The sequence below is a fragment of the Vipera ursinii genome (genome assembly GCF_947247035.1).
Source record: "Vipera ursinii genome assembly, chromosome: 16".
Taxonomy (NCBI): Eukaryota; Metazoa; Chordata; class Lepidosauria; order Squamata; family Viperidae; genus Vipera; species Vipera ursinii.
In genome coordinates, this window is record NC_139529.1 from 7,010,222 (window position 1) to 7,028,334 (window position 18,113).

The 18,113-nt window shown below is 49.3% G+C and overlaps 1 protein-coding gene across 4 annotated transcripts in view; it reads left to right on the forward strand.

Annotated features, from left to right (window-relative positions):
- GOLGA1 (golgin A1) overlaps positions 1-17,919 on the forward strand; it is a 22,058-nt gene extending 4,139 nt beyond the window's left edge. The window contains exons 3-24 of one of the 4 annotated variants that reach the window (XM_083374955.1): positions 59-149; positions 994-1,068; positions 2,108-2,205; positions 3,128-3,160; positions 4,000-4,128; positions 5,228-5,397; positions 6,369-6,480; positions 7,077-7,172; positions 7,259-7,384; positions 7,762-7,857; positions 8,336-8,431; positions 8,553-8,648; positions 9,151-9,303; positions 9,544-9,639; positions 10,221-10,298; positions 11,107-11,209; positions 11,804-11,964; positions 12,308-12,466; positions 13,336-13,395; positions 13,794-13,940; positions 15,075-15,161; positions 15,741-17,919. In XM_083374955.1, the coding sequence (XP_083231081.1) occupies positions 59-149; positions 994-1,068; positions 2,108-2,205; positions 3,128-3,160; positions 4,000-4,128; positions 5,228-5,397; positions 6,369-6,480; positions 7,077-7,172; positions 7,259-7,384; positions 7,762-7,857; positions 8,336-8,431; positions 8,553-8,648; positions 9,151-9,303; positions 9,544-9,639; positions 10,221-10,298; positions 11,107-11,209; positions 11,804-11,964; positions 12,308-12,466; positions 13,336-13,395; positions 13,794-13,940; positions 15,075-15,161; positions 15,741-15,821 (2,343 nt within the window). In that variant the 3' untranslated portion in view covers positions 15,822-17,919. Of the gene's footprint in view, positions 1-58; positions 150-993; positions 1,069-2,107; positions 2,206-2,583; positions 2,721-3,127; positions 3,161-3,999; positions 4,129-5,227; positions 5,398-6,368; positions 6,481-7,076; positions 7,173-7,258; positions 7,385-7,761; positions 7,858-8,335; positions 8,432-8,552; positions 8,649-9,150; positions 9,304-9,543; positions 9,640-10,220; positions 10,299-11,106; positions 11,210-11,803; positions 11,965-12,307; positions 12,467-13,335; positions 13,396-13,793; positions 13,941-15,074; positions 15,162-15,740 lie in introns of those variants that run through there. The other 3 variants (XM_083374956.1, XM_083374957.1, XM_083374958.1) reach the window with 3 other exon arrangements.
- Positions 17,920-18,113: the final 194 nt, after the last annotated feature.

Below are 18,113 nucleotides of genomic sequence, written 5' to 3' on the forward strand. Positions count from 1 at the left end.
GGGTTGGCCCATTCCAGAAATTAATCTTAATCTCTCTCTGTTTCTTCTGCCTACCAAGCCATCTGACGGAAGCAGCTCCAGAGAAGACCTCTCGTCTCAACTCTTCCGAAGAAATGAACAAATACGGAAGCTAGAAATCAAGCTATCCGGTACGTTTCTTGCCGTACAGAGGGGGACACTGGTTGTTGTTTTAAAACAAAAACCCATAGATGCTCTCCTCCATCCCTTTTTCAAATGAATGACAGTCAGCCATTGTACATCTCTCCGATTTTAAAGCTCCAGTACTCTTAATATATGGATGTGCGCATGCATACCTCCCAGCAAATGTTTTATCGTGCCTTCCGCTTCCCGTCTACAGCCCACTTTGTCTATTTGTGGGTTAGACATGTATGCCAGAGTTTCCTTCCAAAGCCCAAAGCTGGTTTGATAGCCCTCCTACCTTCACTTTTCTCTCTGTGGCAACCTCACGAGGCTAGTCAAAGGGTGACAAATGCACAAAGCCCTTCCATGAGTTTCTGTGGCCTCACCTCTACTCCAGCAGCCTGACTACTGTTCAAAAGTCACACTTTTGACAACATAGTTGCTGCTTTCCTGTTTTGCGACAAAGTGGACGGTCTCTGGGAGATTTCCCCCCCCCCCCACCTCCTGGAGAATCTGAAAGGGCTTCTTTGCAATTTGCTCCAAAGGACTGGAAGCTATATGGAGTGGAAAGGGGCTTTCAAAAGCCCCTGTCCCTTTCCTTGCATCACGGGTAAAATATTCCTTTCGTTGGCAAATTTATTTTACTTCCGTTCTGTCTCGTCTGCCTTCATATTTCAAGGGCCGTAATGACGGTGATACCTTGTTATTAGCCTGGAGGAGTTTATGATTCTAAGACTGTAAAATCATTGTTCCTTTCCATCCATATTTTAAAAGATCGAATTCCTTTCTTTCTTTCTTTTTTTCTTTGCCTTTGTCTGTCTGTAACTGGTGCCGCCCTGTCTTTCCACTAAGATTATGCTGAACAGGTCCGAAATCTGCAGAAGATCAAGGAGAAGCTTGAAAATGCGTTAGAGACACATCAGGATTGTACGTACCCTTTACTTATTTCCCATTTGATGAAGCATTAGAAACTTCAGGAGAACAATTTTGAAATAATATAGCACGGGGCAGCATCCTTCTTGGATAGAGAGGCTGTTTGTTTGCAGGGCTGCTGTTTATTTAAGTTTCATAAACTACAGGCAGTCATTGAGATATAACAGTTCGTTTAGCGACCGTTCAAATTTCCAGCAGCATTGAAAAAAGCGACTTTTGACCATTTCTCACAATTACACCTGTTAGGATGGGTGGCCAATACATTTCATAAATAAATAAATCTTATTGGGGGGGTTGGGTGGGAGGAAACCTCATCAGTGTTACCTCCTTGTTTAGCAACCGTTTGCAATTCTGAGGATGGAAAAGCAACCTTGGCTTCGTGACCTTCGCAGGTCTGTAAAGCCGAAGAAAGCTGATGTCAGATCATCGGCGCGATCCCGCATAGCCACCGCTTCATTTCACGGCCGAGTTGCCGGTCCCAATTTATGTTGCTAAAGGAGGACCATCTCTCCATGCGTCACATTTCCCAGCAAAATTATAGAGAGAGCAGCTAGGTCACAGGTCTGCAACCCGCGGCTCCGGAGCCGCATTCGGCTCTTTCAGTCGTCTCCTGCGGCTCCCAGTCCTCTGCCATGTGCAGTAAAAAAAAAAGTGGGACTAAAAAAGTTCAACCAATCAATTCAAATATGCAGGGTAGGTGCATATCTCGCCTTGGCTCCACTCTTCAGTCAAACCCTGTTCTGCGCATGCGCGCATGTACGTGCATGCGCACACATTTTTTGCGGCTCCCAGTTTTTCTTTTTGTGAGGGAACCGGTTCCGAGTGGCTCTTTCACTGTTTCAGGTTGCTGACCCCTGAGCTAGGTGGATAAAAATTGAGTTTGCCGCCAGTTAGCAAGTCCATTATTGGATATAGAGAGCTTCATTCTGGCTAGGCGCCCGTCCGTCTTTTCCCTAACGGGCAGACCTCAGCTTTCATTCAGGCACAGCCCCCCTTCCGCTCCATTCACACCTTCCTGTTGTCTTCCCCACAGCCTTTGTGAAGAAGCTGCAGGAGCAGAACGAAGCACACCAGGCCAGCATAGCCAAGATGGAGGAAGGGTTGAGCCTGGCGCTGGAGAAGAAAGACCAGGTAGCTGTTCTGCGAAATCCGTGGGTGTCGCGACGACTCTGCCTCGAAGGTGGCATAATAAAACCGAGAGACGAGAGATTTTCCTGGTTTCTGGGACCTTCCAGGAAAAAAACCCAACAACGTCGGAAAGCTATCTAACCACAGCTGCTGCTTTGCCCTCTCATTCGCTTCGGGGATTATCCCACGGGCATTTTGGAAGCTGTTTCACACAGACTTTCAACCGCAACTGGAGCCCCAAAATGTCCGTTGCTAAATTTCTGTTGTTTGGGGGCACTTCCCTTCTCCTCCCCACCCCACCGCTTCAGAATTTCTGGTGGGAGTGCTTCCTCTTTCTGAGGAAGACGGTGGGGGAGTAAGAAGTATGAAATAGACCAGGGATCAGCAACCTGAAACAGTGAAAGAGCCACTCGGAACCGGTTCCCTCACAAAAGGAAAAACTGGGAGCCGCAAAAACTGTGTGCGCATGCGCGTACATGCGCGCATGTGCGGAACAGGGTTTGAAGAGTGGAGCCAAGGTGAGCTATGCACCTACCCTGCATATTTAAATTGATTGGTTGAACTTTTTTAGTCCCAACTTGTTTGGGGGGGGGACTGCACATGGCAGAGGACTGGGAGCCGCAGGGGACGGCCGAAAGAGCCGCATGCGGCTCCGAAGCTGCGGGTTGCAGACCTGTGAAATAGACCGAACGACTGGGCCTTTTAAGGAATCAGAGAGCTGTGATGTCACAAAAGCATCTCGGCTGCTGCCGATGCTGCTGCCGATGCTGCTTCGTGATGTCAGAGCAGGCGTTTTTTGCTTCTTCCCTCTGGGCCTTGCTAGTCTCTGCCTGGGTCCCTGGCTTTGCTTTTATCGAGCCCTCCAGCGTCTCTTTCGTGCTGGGCAGCCATGCTGATGTTGAGCTGTCCCTTTTTCTTTCCCCAGGAGTGGCGGGAGAAACTGTCTCATCTGGAAAAGGTGAGGAGCTGGCTTGCAACCGAGGATGGGCAAAGACGGGTTGTCGGGTTCATCCAGAATGAAGGCCTTGGAGGACTCAGATGGGGGACTTTGGGGTCTCTTAAGAGGTGCTGTAGAAAGAAAGAAAGAAAAAAAAATGCTTTAGGGCGGATGGGGGTCGAAGGGCCTGAATTGTGTCAAATCTCGTTTCGGCCTGCTTAGAGAATGAGCAAGACTGTTAATATTATTAGCAATTGCAGTATTATACCCTGGAATTCTTCCAAAAAGGTGGGCATAATAAGTTACCAATCTAATAACCCTGCAAATAAATTAGGCTCATGTCAGTCTTGGAATATGATTGGCAAAATCGTTTCTTTAAACCAGTGCAAGATTGTCCCAAGGAAAGGGTCCAAATGTCTCCTAAGTGTCTCCTAAGGCCGGATTTCCAGATCTTAAACCTCTTAACGAAAGTTCCCCCTCCTTAAAAGATCTTTCCAAACCTGGTTGAGTTTTGCCCCGAAGTCGAGACTTTCCTTCCTTATTATTTTTTATTTTTTATTTCCCCCCCCCCATGCTTATTTAAAACTTATTTATTTGAACAATCTGGCCTGGTTTGATGGGTTTAGGGTTGGGTTTAAGGTTGGGTTTAGGGTTGGATCTAATTTTAACATAGTTTTAATCATTGTATTATATTGGGCATGACTATTTAATTCTTTTAACTTCTTTTAACTTTTGTATTTATATTCTGATATTTATTGCCCTGTACACCGACCGCCCTGAGTCCTTCGGGAGAAGGGCGGTATAAAAATTTAATAAATAATTTAATAGATAATAATAATTGTACGTCGGCTGCCAAACAGGAGAGGAAGCTCCTTTCGGCCCAGTTGCAAGAAATGAGAGAACAGAGTTTGAATTTGTTCCTGAAGAGGGATGAAATTGACGAGCTGGAAGGCTTCCAACAGCAGGAGATTGCAAAAATCAAGCACATGGTGAGGGTCCCTGGGGGGTGGGTGGGTTGGGGCATATCAGGCTGAGGCTCCGAATTTTCTTCGGGGATGTGGGTTGATGGAGCTCTGGCTTCTGGTCCCAAATGCACCAGGCTCACTCTTAAATATATATTTCCCCCCCCCCATTTTGAATTGTGCCTTCCTTCCCCCTCTCCCCCCCCCCCACCTTATGGGTGGGCAAACCCTTTCGTTCCATCCTGTGTTGCGTGCAAGTCCCCATGAAGCCTCCATTTGAAAGAGCGGAGCCTTTTCCAAAGACTTGGGAAAATGTCCCAACTCAACATGATCTCAGGGCCCCTGGGTGCTCTCTGAGCTTGTGGTTTTCTTGCAGACATTTCGTTCCCCCCCCCCAAACTAGGCAACGTCAAGTCTGTGTCAACCTCTGATATCTTTATTCCTCATTTTCCCCAGCAGAATTTAATCCGAGGGGCGGGTTTGCTGGGCTGAGAGAACCCCCTGTGTTAGGCCTGTCAGATTCGAATGGGTTCCCTGTAAACATCGTTTACGTACATTATATTACAATAATCAGGATTCAGTTGGGAAGGACAGTGTGTGTGTTTGTATTCGTGTCTTTTTTTCCCATGAGACACTTTCTTTTTAGCGTCTGTTGTCTTCCCCCCCCTTTTGTTTCTTTTAAATATTTTGCTGTTTGTATTTTAACTTTTGAGGGAGGCGGTGGCTCAGTGGGTTAGGATGCTGAGCTTGTCGATCAGAAGGTCGGCAGTTTGGCGGGTCGAATCCCGAGTGCCGCGTAGCAGAGTGAGCGCCTGTTACTCGTCCCAGCTTCTGCCAACCTAGCAGTTCGAAAGCACGTAAAAATGCAAGTAGAAAAATAGGGACCACTACGATGGGAAGGTAACAGCGTTCCGTGCGCCTTTGGCGTCCAGTCATGCCAGCCACATGACCACGGAGACGTCCTCGGACAAGCGCTGGCTCTTCGGCTTTGAAACGGAGATGAGCACCGGCCCCTAGAGTCGGAAATGACTAGCATGCATGTGCGGGGGAAACTTTACCTTTATTTTAACTGTCTTTGAATAAACTATTATTTTAAAAAAAATAAGGGGTCCTTGTAAACATCTAGCTTCTGAAAAAGGAGGAGACCTTGGCCCGGATGGAGGGAGAGATGAGATCTTGCACCCAGGAGTTGCTGCAAACCCGAGATGAGCTGCAGGCCTCTCGGGACTTGTCCTCACGCCTGGCCGCAGAGGTTCAGGAGCTGCAGCAAGAGCAGAGGGACCTTACCATGGAAAGGTAGGAGAAGCCACAGCCCTTAGACTTATATACCGCTGCACAGCCCTCTCTTTGCACAGGTTCGCCTGGTGCGCCAGTTTCGCCCCTTTCTGGGCCGAGATGCCCTATGCACGGTCACCCACGCCCTCGTCACTTCTCGCCTGGATTACTGCAATGCTCTTTACATGGAGCTGCCCTTGAAGAGCACCCGGAGGCTTCAGCTGGTGCAAAATGCGGCCGCGCAGGTGCTTATGGGAGTATCTCAGTACTCCCATGTTACACCACTCCTGCGCGAGCTGCATTGGCTTCTGGTTGCCCTCCGGGTGCGATTCAAGGTGCTGGTAATAACCTTTAAAGCCCTAAATGGCTTAGGCCCGGGGTACCTGCGAGACCACCTGCTGCCATTGTCAATCTCCCATCGCCCGGTTCGCTCCCACTGAGTCGGCCTCAGTGCCGTCGGCTAGGCAATGCCGGCTGGCAACCCCCAGGGGTAGAGCCTTCTCTGTGGGCGCGCCGACACTCTGGAACGAACTGCCTCCGGAGCTGCTGACGGCCCCTGACCTTCGGTCTTTCCGCCGTGACCTAAAGACTTGGTTATTCCAACAAGCGGGTCTGTACTGACTTTATGTTTTTTTTAAATTTGGCTTTTATTGAGTTAAATTGTCATGTTATCTATTACATTTACTTTTTAATTCTTTTTAAATTTTGTATTCCATGTTTCTTAAATTTTTGGTTGTGAGCCGCCCTGAGTCCTTAGGGAGAAGGGTGGCATATAAATTCAATAAATCTAATCTAATCTAATCTTTGCTAAGCTTGTAAGCCGCCCTGAGTCTTCGGAGAAGGGCAGGATATAAATGTAATAAAAATAAAATAAATAAAATAAAATAATCTAAGCGGTTTACAGAGTCAGCACGTTGCTCCCCCCCGCAACAATCTGGCTCCTCAGTTTAGCGACTTCTTTTACCGACGTCTTCTTCCCATCTCCGGCGCAGGGATGAGCTCCAAAGTGCCAGGGTGAGCGCAGAAAACAAGATCACCAGCTTGGAAGAGCGAAACCAAGATTTGCAGTCCTATGTCCAACGCGTGTCAGTAGATCTGCAGAAGGTCAGTTGCCAAGTTCTGGATCCTCCTCTACGCTTTCCCTTGGTGCCTGGCACCCCGACGTCCGTAGCTGCCCAGCCTCTGCAAGCAGCAGGGAGGGGAGACCGACGCTGCTTGAGGGTGGCCTTCTTAGAAAAATCCACTTCCCTGCTGGGTACGACGCAGAGGAGCCTTTCCGTTGACGACGTTCGGCTCTTTGCCACTCCTCGGTAGAAAGGTGGAGCTCCTTGGGAGGAATGATGAAATTTAATGGGCAGGGGAGAGCAGGGGTGGGTGTCTCCTCTTGTTCTCGCGCCCTCTTCTCTCTCTGGTTAGGATCACAGTGCCAGCCTCCACCAGGTTGGCTAGCTGGTGGGAATCAAGAGTTGCAGAGGGTTCTCCAGCAGTAGCTTGAAATCCAGTTGAGGGGCAAGGACCCTGGGTTACTCACCACCCGTAAACTAGTGTATGCTGGCTTCCTTGCGTACGGAGTTCAGCCTGTCTTGAAAGCACCCAGGTTCCAGGAATAGTTGACGTCTGGGGAGAGGCAGAAATCCGAGAAGTCCCTCAGCCCAGATGTTCCAGGTGAGACCTCAGGACCTTTTCCTTCAATCTTCTAGGCTCAGCTGGCTGCCTCCAGCGTGGAAAAGAGCTTGGATCTGCTGCAAGGAGAACACCAGTCTCTGAAGCTGGAGTTTCAAGAGCAAAGGCAAAAGGTAGAGATCTCCAGCCGGAGAATGGCGACCTTCCCCCCCTTGTAAGGCAAGGTGCCCGACAGCCTCTCGCCTGTGTGTCCCAACAGATGGCTCTCCAAGGGGAGGAGAAGACCCAGCTGGTGGGTCAGCTGCAAGAGAAAGTAGCCACCTTGGAGAAGCGACTGGAAGGAAGCCTCTCCGGGGACGAGCACTTTCAGCAGCTGTTCAGAGAGGTGAGTAGAGATGGGCGGCGGCGGCAGCAGCAGCGGGAAGAGGTCACCTGAGAGAGTTTTGTGAGTCTTTGGTTGCTCAAACTTCACAGAGTTTTAATTCCCACCCATCCGTGAAAGCCAGGAGCCTGTTAGGCAGAAACGCAAGTGAGCCTCAAAGGGAAGTGAATTCAAGTCAGCCCTGAGGCAGAGATTGCAAGTGGACACAGTTGAAGAAAGAGGGTTGTTGAGTTGTGATTGGTTCGCCATCAATTCCTGCGGGATAACCTTCCTTCCTTCCTTCCTTCCTTCCTTCCTTCCTTCCTTCCTTCCTTCCTTCCTTCCTTCCTTCCTTCCTCCCTCCCTCCCTCCCTCCCTCCCTTCCTTCCTTCCTTCTCTAGAAAAACGCTTTAGAGCAGAGCCTAGAAGACACTCGGCAAGAGCTTCTGACAGCCCAAGCTGGTCACAAGGAGAGCCTAAATCTCCTGGAAACTCAGGTGAGACCAAGCAAAAATAAACCTTGCCACTCTTGAGAGAGTTGATGGGCAAAAAATGGGACGGCTTCCATGGCCTGTTTCGGGGGGAAATTCTCCCCTCGGTAATGGCGAGAGACTCATTTTAAAGAGGAAGTCTTGAGTGCCGCTAGTTTGCTCTGGAGATATTCACTGAGCATGTGCAGGTCGTCCTCAGTTTATCATCTGACTGCAATTTTTCTTCTTCTTCTTCTTGAAACTGGGGTTCACTACCCGTTTCTGGCAAAAAAAACCAACAACCCAGGATTTGCTTAACCACTGGCAAAAAGGTGGTAAAATTGGGCGGCTTAATGACTGCCGTGACTTAACAGCCCTAATTACGGTCCTAAGTCGAGGAGGCTTGGAGGGCTGGAGGCTAGTTGCACAGGGAGCGCCCCCCTGCCTCTTCCTTGAGCTGAGGGTCACCTGCAGGACGGACGTGTCTCTCTCTCTCTCTCCCCAGATCAACCAGCTGAACTGCAGGTTGGCCACCGAAGAGGCGGGCCTGAGGGCCAAAGAGGAATCCCTCCGCAGCCTCCAGGCGAGCACTTCCCGGCAGGTGAGCGCTTCCGCGGGAACCTTGCAGGGCGGGAGGGAGGGAGGGAGAGACGGGAGGGAGGGAGGGAGGGCAGGAGCGGGGACCAGAGAGAGAACAGCCTCTCCCCCCCCCCCTCTTTCAGCGGCAGGATTTGGAACAAGCCCTCCAACTTGCCCGGGAGGCCGTGGCCGAGAGCCAAGATGAGCTCAGAGGGAAAGAATCCCAGATCCAAAAGCTGGTAAGCGTCTGGCTTCCCATTTCTGGTAACGTTGCTCACAACGTGGCAGAGGGGAAAAGGTCCTCGAAAGGCCGCGAAAAGGAGCCACGGGGATTGCTGGAGTTGAAGTTGTTCCGCGACTTCCGTGAAACCTGGGTTCCTTTCTCGCTGCCTTAGTTTCACGTTCTTCTTCTAAGCAGTTATGCACCTCGTGGAGGGCTAGAGTTACCTCTTTCTTTCCTCCCTCCCTCCCTCCCTCCCTCCTTCCCTCTTTCTTTCCTTACTTTCTCCCTTCCCTTCCCTCCCTCCTTCTTCCTTCCTTCCTTCTTTCCTTTCTCCCTTCCCTCCCTCCTTCTTTGTTTCTTTCTTCCTTTCTCCTTCCTTCCTTCCTTCCTTCCTTCCTTCCTTCCTTCCTTCCTTCCTTCCTTCCTTCCTTCCTTCCTTCCTTCCTTCCTTCTTTTCCCTTTTCCCTTCCCCCACTTAACACCTTTCTTTCCGTCTTCTCTTCCTCTCCTCTCCTCAGCAAGTGGATCTGGAGTCGGAGCGGGCCAAATCCCGGGAAGACCTCTCTTCCATGCAGTCTCAGTGGATGGACCAAGTGAAGCAGTTGGAAAAGCAGGTCTCTGCCCTTGAATCTGCCCAGAGGCTGGAAAGGGAAGCTGCCCAGCGAGAGTCTGTGAGTGCCCCTTTTCTTCTTGGTCTTCTGGCTGATTCCGTTTCAAAGCTCTCTCTGTGTCCCCCCGCTCTCCCACCATCACCGGTGGGGAGTCCAGAAAGGCCTCCTCCCCAAACGTTGACGCAGGCTTTCGCTTTTGGAGAGCACAGTCTGCCCTCTTTCGAGCCTGGGGACAACCCGAAGAGTGCAGATTCTCTTCCTCCCTGGCGTTTATCCGTCTGTGTTCCTCTTCCTATGCAGAGCCGGCTGGAGAAAGAAAACGCCAAACTCAAAGAGAGATGTGGAGATTTGGAAAGCTCCTTAAGGCAAGGAGAGTCTGAATTGGAAACACTCCAGGTGGGAGCCAAGGTTTTTCATCGTTGTGGGGCTCGTGTCCAGCGTGCCAGCAGGAATCGTGCCTTTTGGGGTCATGAACCCCAAACCCTTTAGGGTGCTACTTTCGTTGTCCACCTCTAGAGAGAGAATCTATCCTTGGATAAGAATATCAGCTGCTTAAGGACGGAAGATACTGGTCCATTCACCCATATATCCCTCTGTCTGTCCACCCTTTCTTCTCCTTCTCCCTCCCTTTCTCTCTCTCTCTGTCCGTCTTCATTCCTCAATCCACCACCTATGTCTGTCTAGATACTGAGTTTGAAATGCAGGCTTTCCCTCCGGTTCTCCAGCCTGTCAATTCTTACCATCTCTTATTTCAATAACCTTGGTTCTCACGCTAGCTACAGTGTCGTTATGTCTAGCTAAACTCCCATGCACATTCCTCTCCCCCCCCCCAGAATCGTCTAATTCTAACTGATTGTAAGAGTAAAACATAAGAAGGAAAATGGTTGCATCTCCCTACGTTGTCGAAGGAAAAACACCCGATGTTAGCAGCGTTGACACGTCTGCCTTCTAACCCTGAAATTCTCGCTCCTTGGCAGGCGCAACTGAGCAGCCATACTGAGGTCCTCCAAACGTTGGAGGAGACACGGAAACAGAGCAAGTCGCTGCAACAGCAGGTAGGCAGTGTATCCTGGCTTGGAGGTAGCCACTGAGTCCAGATTGCTTCTCTTTGGAAGGCTGGATGTGGAACCCAGTCTGCACCACACCAGTCTTTTTGATAAGAGTTCTCCCATCGCGAGACTAGAGGTTGGGCTATTGGTAGGAAGCTGAGCAGGGTCTTTGTACTCCATGGTTTGTTTCAAACTGTCGTGATGAGTCACAGCGGCGTAGATCCTGTGGCAGAGAAGAACTTAAAATCCCGTCTTCTTTTCTTGCTTAGTCGATCGCGTAGGGGTGTCCGGCACCCAGAAACACCCAAGGGAGGTTTGAAAGGGAGTAAGAAGGAGGACGCGGTGGCTCAGTGGGTTAGGACGCTGAGCTTGTCGATCAGAAGGTCGGCAGTTTGGCGGGTCGAATCCCGAGTGCCGTGTAGCAGAGTGAGCGCCTGTTACTCGTCCCAGCTTCTGCCAACCTAGCAGTTCGAAAGCACGTAAAAATGCAAGTAGAAAAATAGGGACCACTCCGGTGGGAAGGTAACAGCGTTCCGTGCACCTTTGGCGTCTAGTCATGCCGGCCACATGACCACGGAGACGTCCTCGGACAAGCGCTGGCTCTTCGGCTTTGAAACGGAGATGGGCACCGGCCCCTAGAGTCGGAAACGACTAGCACGCATGTGCGGGGGAACCTTTACCTTTACCTTTAAGAAGGAGGAGGGCGTGAGGGAAAAGAGAAGAGTAGGTTTCTAGGGATTCTAGGCAGACATAGCAACAGCGCTTAGAGCGGCATCCCGTTCTGACGACTGATGGATCTTTTCTTCTGGGTCAGGTGGCCGATCTGACCTTGTCGTTGCAGGAGAAGGAGCAACAGATGACAGCCAAAACAGACAGTCTCCTGAAGCGGGAGGAAGAGGCAAAATCCTTAAGGCAAGGTGAGACCGTCAAGAGAATTTTATTGGTCCCTTTCAAAATCTGTCTTTTTACGTGTCTGCCTTCTCACTTCCATGGAGCTCCACCTTAGCTTGTAGTGTTGAGCATTACTATTCAGGTTTCAAATGTGTGAACATCTTAAATTGGAGGTGGTCCTTACTGTTTACTAGCGATGGTGTGTGTGTGTGTGTGTGTGTGTGTGTGTATGTATGTTGTGGAATCAAATGAGTAAAGTTCACTGCAGTAACTATTCGGCACACACCGGAGGAATTTCCTCCAGGAAAAAAAATAGGGAGGGATTCCTACAGACAAAAGAACGCGCTCATATTTATAAATTTCAGGAAAGGTGGAGAAAAGGGTGGTCATAAACATGCACGGGCAATAGATAATGTAAGTATAAATATTCATAAGCAGCAAATCTGAAGGGACATCCCCACCGTCGACGGTTGCTCTCCTTAAGGAAGAGTTAAACCAGGATGTCCCGAAGATGAAGTTGCGTTCTTTGGAGACTGGCTTTCTTTCTTTCTCCCACCTTGATGGGAGCCCAGTGGTGGCTCCTCCCCCAACAAGATCTCTGCCTTTTCCACCCCCCCCAGATTATGAGCTGCTTTTGCTGCAGATGCACCAGTCGCAGTCCATCCTTGACTCTTGCAAGGGCCAGGCTGCCGAGAAGGAAGCAGCATTGCAAGAAGACCTGGGGCTCCTCCAGACGCAGCTGCAGGAACAGCGAGAGCGCCTCTTAGCCAGTGAGAAGCAAGTGAGCGGCTTTAATCCAGAGGGATTTCGGTTCCGAAGGGATCTGGAGGGCAGGCGGGGGTTGAGGACTTTGGCTCAGATTCTGTCAGGAGAAATGTTGGAGAGCAACTGGCTTTGGCGTGCCGTTTGGAGAACTCCCAGAAGCATTTGAAAGAGTGTCTTTTCAACCTTGGCAGGCCTTAAAGATGTGGGTGGACTTCAGCTGCCAGAATTCTGCAGCCAGCATGCTGTGTATTGCAAATCACACACACACACACACACGCCACCACCCCAACTGACCCACTCAGCACGTTGTGCCATGCGCTTGTGAAGTGGTAAGAACTCTGTTCTTTCTCGATGGCCAGGCTGCCGTGCTGGAACTCGCATCGATGGCTTTGGAAGACCACTTGCACCTTTCTGAAGATGGAGAGGCGGAGCCCAACGGAGAACTGGTTCCCTCAGATGCGGTCCAGCTCCAGAAGGAGAAGCGAGACCTGGAACAGCAGATAGTGGAAAAAAACAAGGTGAAGACTTTTTTTCCTGCTCCATCTTCTCCTCTGATGATCTGGTCCAGGGCTCCTCAAACCAGGCCACTTTTAAGACTTGTGGACTTCAACTCCCAGCATGGCTGGCTGAGGAATCCTGGGAGTTGAAATCCCACAGGTCTTAAAGTGGCCAAGTTTGAGGACCCCTGATCTACTCTCCTGAGCCGTCCCCTTGTTCTTCTCCCGAGAGCAATTCAGATGGGCTCTTTTGCAAGCACAGGACCGCCAAACCATGAGGACCTAGCCAAGAATTTCTTTTGGTTTTCCAAGAGAAGCCAAGCGCCTAGAAATATTGATAAAAGAGTCGCAAAGATTTGAGCAAGATGTCCTGGGGGAATTCCCCACCTCCTGCCAAAGAAAGCGCCCACTTCTCTTTCCCGTTCGTTGGGCGTAGAGTTGACGTCCTCCAGATTGAGGGAATTCCAACGCCAAGCTTCTTTCATCAGGGCTAGTCCAACCAGGAGCCGCAACTAAGCCACCATCACGGCTTGGATAGACACAGCCAATGTACTTTATGAGCCTGGTTTTGGGTGGGAACTCCTGGTTTTAACTTGTGGGAATACAGTGACGAGAGATCCGTGTTTGACGGCAGGGACATCAAGCACGGACCTGCTGTCCTATGTTTGAGCAGGCAACTCTCTTAAAATGGTGGGAGATTGGCCCTTTTCTTCCCATAGGTGTCAAAATAGCAGTGTGGACCATGAATTTGCCCAGTCCTTCTTGTCCTGCTTTCTCAAGGTGGTCAGGAATGTCCAGTAGTTTTTTGGGGGGGAGGGGGGCGGTTGTATATTTGGCCGTCTGGGGGACTCAAGATCCTCTTTCCCTTCTCCCCCCCCCTCTCCCCCTAGATGATAAAGCAGCTTCAGCAGAGAATGGCAGAGCTTAAAAAGACCTTGCAGAAAGAACTCGTGAGTATTGACTCTCCTGGGTAAAATGTACCCTCAGCAAACTGGTGTCCTGGCTTTTATGCCTCAGCATCTGCCCTTTCGGCTTCTGTTCAGCAGCCCTGCCTGCGCCCATCGTCCCCAGCGGCCTGTTTCACTTGGCCACAGAAACGTTTAGCTGAATTGTACTCATTAAGTTGAGGGCTACTTTTACAAATGTCATTAATTCTCTTGAGTGGTTTGTGTAGATTGATAACCCTGGAGGTTCTTTTTCTTGGTGCAGGGCTTGATAGCCTAGGACCCTAATATTGAAAACCCTCTGAAGACACCCCCCCCTGGAAATGAGATGGTCCTTTGCACGATGCTCGGCTCCCTCCCTCTTGCTTTTTCCACCAACTCTCTTATTTTTCTCCACATTTCAGAAAATTCGACCTGATGGCGAAGTCCCCGAAGTGCCCACGGCTGGTTTGACTGTGACAAACAACTGCGATCTGAGCGATTCCCGAGAGGTCAACCTTGAGTATCTGAAGCACGTGGTGCTAAAATTCATGTCCTGCCGGGAATCGGAGGTAAACGGGGAAAGTGTGTGTGTGTCTACATACCTCCATACATACACACATACATACGCACACACACACACATATATATATACACATATATACACACATATATATACTGCTCAAAAAAATAAAGGGAACACTTAAACAACACAATGTACTGTATTTAATAGTAGGATGTCTTATTTTCTTTTCCCTTTATTTTTTTGAGCAGTGTATATATATATATATATATATATATATATATATATATATATATATATATATATATATATATATATATATATATATATATATATACACACACACACACACACACACACATACATACATACATATATATATATGTAAAGGTTCCCCCGCACATGCGTGCTAGTCGTTTCCGACTCTCTCTCTATATATAATCCCGAGTGCTGCGTAGCAGAGTGAGTGCCTGTTACCCGTCCCAGCTTCTGCCAACCTAGCAGTTCGAAAGCACATAAAAATGCAAGTAGAAAAATAGGGACCGCTCTGGTGGGAAGGTAACAGCGTTCCGTGCGCCTTTGGCGTCTAGTCATGCCGGCCACATGACCACGGAGACGTCCTCGGACAAGCGCTGGCTCTTCGGCTTTGAAACGGAGATGGGCACCGGCCCCTAGAGTCGGAAACGACTAGCACGCGTGTGCGGGGGAACCTTTACCTATACATACATATATATATAACTCAGCCCTTTTAGGATTCCTGGCCCACTGGCTGAGGAATTCTGGGAGTTGAAGTCCAGGAGTCATAAAAGGGCCGAGTTTGAAGACCCCCTACTTTAAAGTGAGAAAAGACCAATACAGGTGGTAAGAAAATTGGTTATTTACCTTGACAAAGTACCTCTGTTATAAATGTAGGGCATATCTCAAATTTGGGACATTTACAGTAAGGTTAGACTTTCCAAGTCAAAGATTGAAAGACAATTTAAATTTTGGCACATTTATTATTTATATCCATGGAAAATAACCCGCCATCTTCTGCTGGGAATTCAGAAGGGAAATTGATTTTATTTTTCATGCAAACAGTCCTATTTCTGGTCAGCTGCCCCTCCCTTTCTCCAGTAACCCAATTTACGTTGTCTAAAATGTTCCATTTGGGTAACTTGGTCTCCCTCCTGTGGCGTTTCAGGCACTCCATTTGATCAAGGCTTTGTCTGTGCTGCTCAGCTTCTCTGCAGAGGAAGAAAACATGGTCAAGGAAACCCTGGAGTACAAGGTAAAGGGCCACCGAGGCTCTGACGCTTCACACACATTGCCAAAGTGGCCATTTGCACGCTTAGTAGCACTAGCAGCGGCCCTGGAGACTTACATACCACTTCATGGCAATCTCTGATCGGTTTAGGAACGAAGAACGGTTCTCTTCCGTTTCCATCTTGGTGCCAGTCTTTGCTTTTGTGTGTGTGTCTGTGTGTGTGTGTGTGTTTCCAGCCCTTGAGGAACACTAGTGGTTTATGTGTCTTCCATTCCTTATTTTGTACAAATCAAGGCAAAGTACATAATTCCTGTTTTCCCAATAAGAACCAGAGAGTTGGGTTGGAGAGAGAGAAGCAACGGTAGGAGAAGAGCAGAGGGCGGTGGGGTTAAGCGAGCCATCGGCCTAGAGTCCAACCGCACTGGCATTAAGGAGAACTAGAATTCACGGCCCCATTTTCTAACCCAGCCCCTTCACCCTTTGGACAGCGCCAAAGCAAACAAAGGTGGGCATTACCCTCACCCCACCAATGAGCAGGCCTGAGCTTCACAAAAACCCTCAGGATCTCTGCCTAATTGGGGGGGGGCTCTTCCCCTCTTTCAGATGTCTTGGTTCGGGTCCAAGCCGCTTCCCAGAGGCACCGTCCGACCGTCCATCTCCAACCCAAGGACGATGTGGTCCTGAAGCTCCTCCGGCACGTCCTGCTCACTCCCCGCTGGTTGTTGGGTTTTGTGGGTTGCTTTTTCTTTTTTTCTTCCCCCGCCTCCCCATGAAAAGACGCAGCTTGACAACGGCCCATGTTGATGGCGGTGACCCAAGGCTACCGTGAACTTTGGGGCAGGGGAAGAGGTTGACGAAGCTGACCCGCCAAAGGAGGCCCTCTTGTTCCAGCTTTGAGGGCCGAAAGGGTTACCTGGGGTGGCATCTTAAGGTGCCTTTGGGGTTTTTTCTTTTTGCGACGCACAGCAGGGATATATATATATTTTCAGTCCTTCCCTCGTTTCTGGCGGTGTGTAACCCTTTGGCAGATGGAAAGCAATTTGGCCTTCTCCGGCACAGGCCAACCCCGCCACTCGTTAACACTACATGCCCGAGGGTTGCTAACCGGCTCGGAGGAGGCTGCAAGCGCTTCGGGGAATTAGCCCTAGAGAGTGGTCCAGCTTTTTTTTTTCCTCCTCTTTTTTTTTCCTTCTTAAAAACGGTTTTAAACAGGCCTTCGCGGCGCTCTAGCTTTTTTTAAAAAAAACAACAACCAAAAACCAGCTGTAGGGAGGCAAGGGGAAGGCTTTTTGCAAACCCAGTTTGCAAAACCCGGAAAGCGTAGATTGGGTGGGGCACTAAAATCATCAAACCCCTTTGGCAGGTGGTTAGACGGGCTAAATTGCAGTCGCTTCTCATCCTGAGCCGAAAAAGCAAGCGTGGACCTTTTCAACCTGTATAGCTTTTTTTTTTTTAAAACCAAACCAAAAAACAACAACAAATGGGTACATTCACATCCTGGGACACCCCAGGCTTGTAGAGCAGTGCTTTGTTTTTGTTTTTTCCCTAAAACCGACTGAAGCCAGGCCTTTAGCCAAGAAAACTGCAGGTTTGGGTTTTTTTTTAACTATTTAAGAGGCTGATGCAGCAGGCCACACTTTGGGGGGGTGGGTGGTGGTGGGGAAAAAAAAGCTGCTAATTGCAGTTCCACACCGCACTTATTTCCTGTGCGTTGGTAAGCGGCAGTATTTTACCAGCTTGGTCGTCTTTTCGATTCGGAATGAAGCCCTCTAAAAGCAGGAGCCTTTTTCTTTCAAATAGTTAAGCTGGCGTGCGAGACTTGAGGGTTGTAGCAACTAATGCACTTCTCCTTCCTTGTACAGAGAGAACATAAAACTACCCCTGGCCCTGTGTCTATATTTTAAAGGTGGCTTCCCTGGGTGGGCCGCTCGTTCTGTGTACATAATGGACTCTTTGGATGTGACGGCTTGAGCGAGACCTAATTTGTGGTGCAATACAGGACTATTATTATTACTTTTTTTGGGAATAACCCTGGCGACGAGATTCTTGACCTTCTCGCTTGCTCGTTCGGTGGGACATCTTCGGGACGAGAAGTCCTGCTGGGGGCCCTACTCCCGGATGCCTAGGTTGGCCAGGGGTCCTCAGGAGGCGAAACCAATTTCTTCAGCCTGACTTGACCCAACTTGATGGGAAAAAGCTAAGAAAAAGTCGACCTCTTTGAATCGATCGGCTCTTTCTCTGCTATTGTTGCAAAAGGATTATTTCAACTTGAGAGAGAGAAAGAGAGAGATAACCTATTGATCTACCCTACCACACTGGGTGGGTTTTAAAATCACAACAAGTGAGGGGCTGCGTGACAGCGTGGGTGTCTCGTTGTCCTGTCCTCCTTCAACCACTATTGTGCCAGCAGCACCTGACACGGTGCCGCTTCCTAAGATCCAGGGCTGTTGTAATCCTGCCTTGTTTTGTTCAAAAAGCTTTATGGGGGTCGTTGTGTCATTGTGGGAAACAGGCAGCTAGAAAGCGATCTAGGCTTTTTTGACCTGAAACGCCACCCGCCCGGTCAAAAATCCAAGGCTCCCACATTCAAAACAAGTCAGGGTGGCCCGGTCCAGTTTCATAACTGATTCAAAAAAACAGAGCAAATGCTAATTGAAGAAGGAATGCAGCATAGATCTGGTTCCTTTCCCAGCGTATTTGCCACCTGGGCAGAAAGTAGCCAGACTGTTTGGGATGGAGCATAAAAACCACAGAGTACAAATAAAACAAGTTTTTTCCTTGACGAATAACTGACGGCAGCCATCTGTTTTAGGTGCCGGCCCTCCCTGTTTTAAACAAGCCTTGGGTTTCTGCCTCGGTCCAAAGCTGTGCTTTGTTTAAACCTAGCAAACCTGGTTTCCTAGGCACGGAAGCGAATATAGATGATGAATATTTTTTGGGGGGAAAAAGTGAGGTGTGGCTGGTTTTGTTTTTGCC